The sequence below is a fragment of the Amphibalanus amphitrite genome, unplaced genomic scaffold, assembly GCF_019059575.1.
Source record: "Amphibalanus amphitrite isolate SeventyFive unplaced genomic scaffold, NRLGWU_Aamphi_draft 001180F_arrow, whole genome shotgun sequence".
NCBI lineage: Eukaryota > Metazoa > Arthropoda > Thecostraca > Balanomorpha > Balanidae > Amphibalanus > Amphibalanus amphitrite.
In genome coordinates, this window is record NW_024882674.1 from 211,440 (window position 1) to 216,500 (window position 5,061).

The 5,061-nt window shown below is 51.6% G+C and overlaps 1 protein-coding gene across 1 annotated transcript; it reads left to right on the forward strand.

Annotated features, from left to right (window-relative positions):
- Positions 1-1,550: 1,550 nt before the first annotated feature.
- Positions 1,551-4,896, forward strand: LOC122370886 (the record flags this gene model as incomplete). Its single annotated transcript, XM_043346833.1, has 5 exons — positions 1,551-1,793; positions 2,864-3,067; positions 3,255-3,308; positions 3,721-3,938; positions 4,718-4,896. Coding segments are annotated over exons 1-5 (820 nt in total), but the record flags the coding sequence as incomplete, so codon positions are not given.
- Between the last annotated feature and the right edge of the window lie 165 nt (positions 4,897-5,061).

Consider the following 5,061-nt stretch of genomic DNA (forward strand, 5'->3'; position numbering starts at 1 on the left):
GTCACAGCATTGGCACAGCCAGTCAGCACGTATGTATCATCATCGGAACCCCATTCGTTTAATCGCCCGACAGGACGTGACAACACGCACTGAGTCGATCTGTTATAACATTGATCGTTGGATCAATTGACGCCAACTCAGTAGGCACATATGACAGCCAGTCATCCACTAGTTTACGTCATTCATGGTGCGTATCTTTCCACTCGATAATCATAGCGCTCCCTGTATAACATTACGCTGCCGTCTGTGGGTAGGCGCACTCGTCTTTATGCCCTCTCCTCCTTCCCGTCACCTGAGAAGCGTGTTCACCGCTCAGCTGTTCGATCATCCCATCAATGGCATGTCTTAGAAACCTGATCATCCCCAGCCTCGACAGCCTCGACTGCTGCACTGCGGCGGGGAAAGCCAGCCGATCCGCGACACTAATCACTCTCATTAATCCCAGCAAACCCCAGTGACACACCAGCGGCTACTGATGAGCAGGGTATCGCCAGTAGGTCGGCTCTGAGGCTGTCTGGTAGCCGTCTGGAGGGCACCAGGTGCTCACAGGCAGCTGTTCGACGCAGTCATTGATATGCAGCGCGGCGTGAGGCCGTGATTCGGACCGCCGCCGGCGGTAAAATCGACCATCATCGCGGCCGGCCCGACAAACAGCGCCATTAACGGAGGACCGGGGACAGAGAGAGGAGAGAGGCTACTCTGCCTCCCTTTGTATCGCCAGGCACAGCTGCACGGCTCAGTTAATTCTGCTAAGAGATCGGGGATGGAATTCCTTAGGCTGCTTGTTGACCTTTTAGTGGTCTAAATACATACTGAAGGTAAGCTTTCAAGCATGCAAACAAGTCCGAAATCCGTATTTTTGATCAATTTGTTCTTTGACATCATGAACTAAACAGCAGCTCATTTAAAATATTTTCGTATACAACCGTTCAGATGGAGGATGAGTTTCAGAAATCTTTGTGAAGTTATTTGTAAGTTACAGCACCGACAGAATAGTAAAAAGTGGATACTCGTATTTTTTAGAGCAGAAGAAGGGATGGGCTGGTAAGGTTCGTTTGTTATGAAACGGTATCACTTTAGCTCCAGTCCTTGCCTGGGCTGACGCCGGCCCGCCGCTCTCGGGAGTCATGCGGCACAGACTACCTCCAAAACGGCCGGCCGATCACTCAAGCGTCGAGACCGCGCGGCTGGAGGAAGGCCTCAAACATATCGACGGGACCTCAACACATATACCTACACTACACAGCAAATCCTCATCTAGACATCATCGCTGACTGCTGACCCGTTTGCACAATCAGCATTACATCAGCACATCGGCCATTAATTGTTTCGCTTAGGTAGGTAGGTCGTGGCCCTTCCTGGAAGTGGGTCGCGTGGCCGCAGGTGACGTCGCCTGTCCGTATTGACCCCTGGCGAGGGGTGGGTGGGGACGGCGCCCATGTCCATACACCACAGGTGCAATCGATGGGGTCCGCGTGGGCCAGCCGTACCGAGCCGTTTCGCCTGCTGACCGACCGAGTGTGGCTGTCCGTCCCCGCGCCTGGCCACAGTCAGCTGTGGACCCCGCCGTGCTGCTCACTAGTATCAGTGTGTCTGTGTCCGCGTGTCCGCCGTGTCCGCTGGAAGCCATGCTGCTGCCGCTGGTTATGTGGACGCTCCTGATGATAGTCCGGTCTGAGCTGGACGACTACTCCTTTTACGAGCCCGGAGCGCCGCTGCGACGACAGTTTGAGCTACTTGAACAGAAGCCGCACATGATGATCACTTGCACGAGTACGACCGTGATCGGTGAGGTGAGAATGCTCCAGCTCTGCACTGCGGCGAGAGCGATGGGGATTTACCAAATGCTCGATGGATATGTGCTGTGGCCCCGTCGGTAGTGATAGCTGTTTCGTTCTCCCACCGCGCTGCTGTGATCGGTTGGTTCTGTTGGAGGTAGACTGTGCCGCATGGCTCCCGTGCGCGGCGGGTCGGCAGGAGTCCAGGCATGGGGACTGGAGCTGAACAACTTTCTAGGACAGGGATGAAATCGGGCAGCGTTCTAGGGCAGTGGTGAAATCGACGGTAAATCGTTATACTGCCGGCGCAGTGTTGATACCACAGACTAAATGAACAGCTATTGGCAAATGAATGTCTTGTCTCGCTACACTTAAGCAAATGTAATGCTGTCCCACGTCCTGTATTTCATTTTTTATTATTTTAGTAGCGAAATTAAGGGTGAGGGAGCTGGGGATTTGGAATTCAAGTCAACGGTCACGTTAGTGTGAAACAGCCATGGGATTCTTGGAATGTTAGATTTAAGCCGTTCTTCAAATTATGGTGGCTGCTGCTGAAGGGTTTCTGACATAGCTGGCATTTGCGTGATACGCTGATGTAATTTGGCTCAAGAGCTTAGCCTTTTGACAATTCGGGACACAGGTTGTGATACGCATGAACAGTTCACAGATTACGGAATAATATGCCAACCGTGTGTTTTAGCTAGCGAGGCATGTTGACATGCGATGAATCAGTTAATGCGTGAAGTAGAAGTGCTCTGATCGTATCTTTTATAAGTATTTAGTTACCTTCTCTTGCTACAATTTGAACTCAGATGGATGTAATTTTATCACATTCCCCGGACCGATGGTTACAGGGCTTGACCTCGCATATAACGTTACTTGTCGTAGTCGGTCTAATACTTATCTGAATGACCTGGGGAATTGTGATGGTAGGCCAAATGCTTCTCTAAATGATCTGTAGAAAAGGATACCATTATGTGACCTTTCTGTTTTGCCCATTCACAAATACTTATGCATATGGCCTTGCAAATTCGCCATTCAGCCCCTGCACTCTAAACCCGTGTGCATTCTGTCCTGCACTGCAGCTGAAGTACCGGCTGACACCGCCGGCACCGGAGCCCGACTCCGCGCCACCGTGGGTGGTGTACCGGCTGTCTGAGCCCCCTGAGAGCGGTGACCGGTCAGCCGACCCGTACCCCACCCTTCAGCGCTGTCTGGGACACCGGGCCTGCGCGTTCCGCTTCAGCAACGAATTCTGCGGACGGGACCCCGCCCCCGGCCGGAGGAAGGTAAGATGTTTTTGAAATATTCTGAATGTACAAACCGCTTACTCGGTCAACGAAATGTATTGTCAGCTTTGATCTGCGCCTCACGATATTGTGCCATAATTATTATTTCTGTTTTTGGTCAACCCATCAAGCAAGCAACCCAGTACTTGCATTCATATTGTTCTCACTATTGTGCTCTACACTCCAGCGAATCTTGCTGATGGTGAGCTGTTTCGAAGACATCAATCACTCCAATGCAGCGGTGAGTGTTTTCGTGCTATCTCCGTTTGACAGTAATGTCTGTCACGGAGCAGCCCAATTAGTAACTTGGCCATATGCTGTACGTTGTGTATGTACATACAACCAGGGTGTTTTTCTGTTGCCAATTGTATTATTAAGTTCGCTAGCTAAGTAAGTACAATGTCTTTGAAACATGAGTTCCATAACATGAAAGAAAGCACTTGTAAAATGGTTCTGGTTGTGAAATAACTTATCCTTTTAGTTTTGTCTTCCCTATTGCGTTTTTGTTTAGTTTGTGACTGTTCAGCTGCAGTGCAAAATAAGTCAAAGTGTTATCTGGCTCCGGGTCATTTAGCTTCCTGCGCCACCTTATCTGCCCCGCGAGGCGGTCCCCATTCAGCGCCGTTCCGTATTGGTACCTGTACCCTCCTCAGGTGGTGCACCTCCAGTACCGGTCGCTGCTGGAGGCCGGTGTCAGGAACTACCCGGCGGTAACTGTGGAGGAGCGGCTGCAGCCGGCGGACCTGGTGTTCGGTCTCCGCTGCCCCAGAGATCGGCAGGCCGCCGCGGCCGCCGGCTACCACGGCGTCTGCTCGGGTCAGGTCGATGACCCGGACCAGCTCCGGCAGAGGGCTGCCTTCATCCTGGCCACGTGAGGCAGCAACACCCGTAGGGCGAACCTGTCAGCTCCGACCGCAACCCCTGTCAGCTCCGACCGCAACCCCTGACATCTCCAGTCTGTTTCATAGAAAGCATGGCTTAGGAATTTCTTTACATTCGGAGTAGTTGGTGCCGCTCGTAAATTTAACAGTTTAATGGTCACAACTTCCGTCCATGTGCGCATACTTTACGACCCCGTCAATTTATGGCGATGATTGCATTGTTCCTTCCTTCCGATAAGGTCCGCCCACGACATTTAACCACATTTTGTAAATGAAATGTAATAAAAATCCACAAAATCTCGCCATTATCACTCGCACTGCGTTGGGAGGTAAATATCTGACCGAAACCTAGATATTTAATAGTGATCGCCGTTTAAAATGTTCTATTATGTTGGAGCTGCTTATATGCCCCAACAAATGATAAGAACTATTTTATTTATCATCAGTAGCGGCGGAACACCTTCAATTAAGGGGGGGGGGCACTGCCGACTTTTGGTCCCATTCTCTCCATGCAACGCCCATAGGGCTAATGTTAAAATGCCAAAATCAAAGGGGGCACGGTGCGTTTATCATATAAATAATCATTTTGTCACATAAGAAAAATATGGTAGGTATGCATACTCGTCCAACATTTTCTCAGTGAACTTATTTCACGTGCCTAATTTTCTTTGTAGGATAAGAAACACAGAATAAGCCACTGCGTGTCAGGTATGACCGTTTGGTCAGCTATGACCGCCCTCGGAGTCGGGTGGGACCCTTATGCCGGCAGAACCCACTCCGCCCAGTGCCGGAAGCAGCTCAGCCAGGTGCTCTGTTCGTTAGCCTTCAGTCGCTCGGCCGAGTGTCTGCCCCCGTTTATGTGGAGCGAGGAACGACCGAGCGAGCTGGTCGCCCCTCGATTCGGCGATGGCAGTGACGGAATGACAGGATCCGTACCAGCGGCCAGCGGTGAGTGGAGGTCCGACCAGTGGCCAGCGGTGAGCGGGAGTCCGTACCAGCGGCCAGCGGTGAGTGGGAGTCCGTACCAGTGGCCAGCGGTGGAGGTCGGGTCGCGGGAGGAGGGAGGGCAGAGAACTGGTTGTAAGTCAATATACCCTGTGGTATATGACGAGT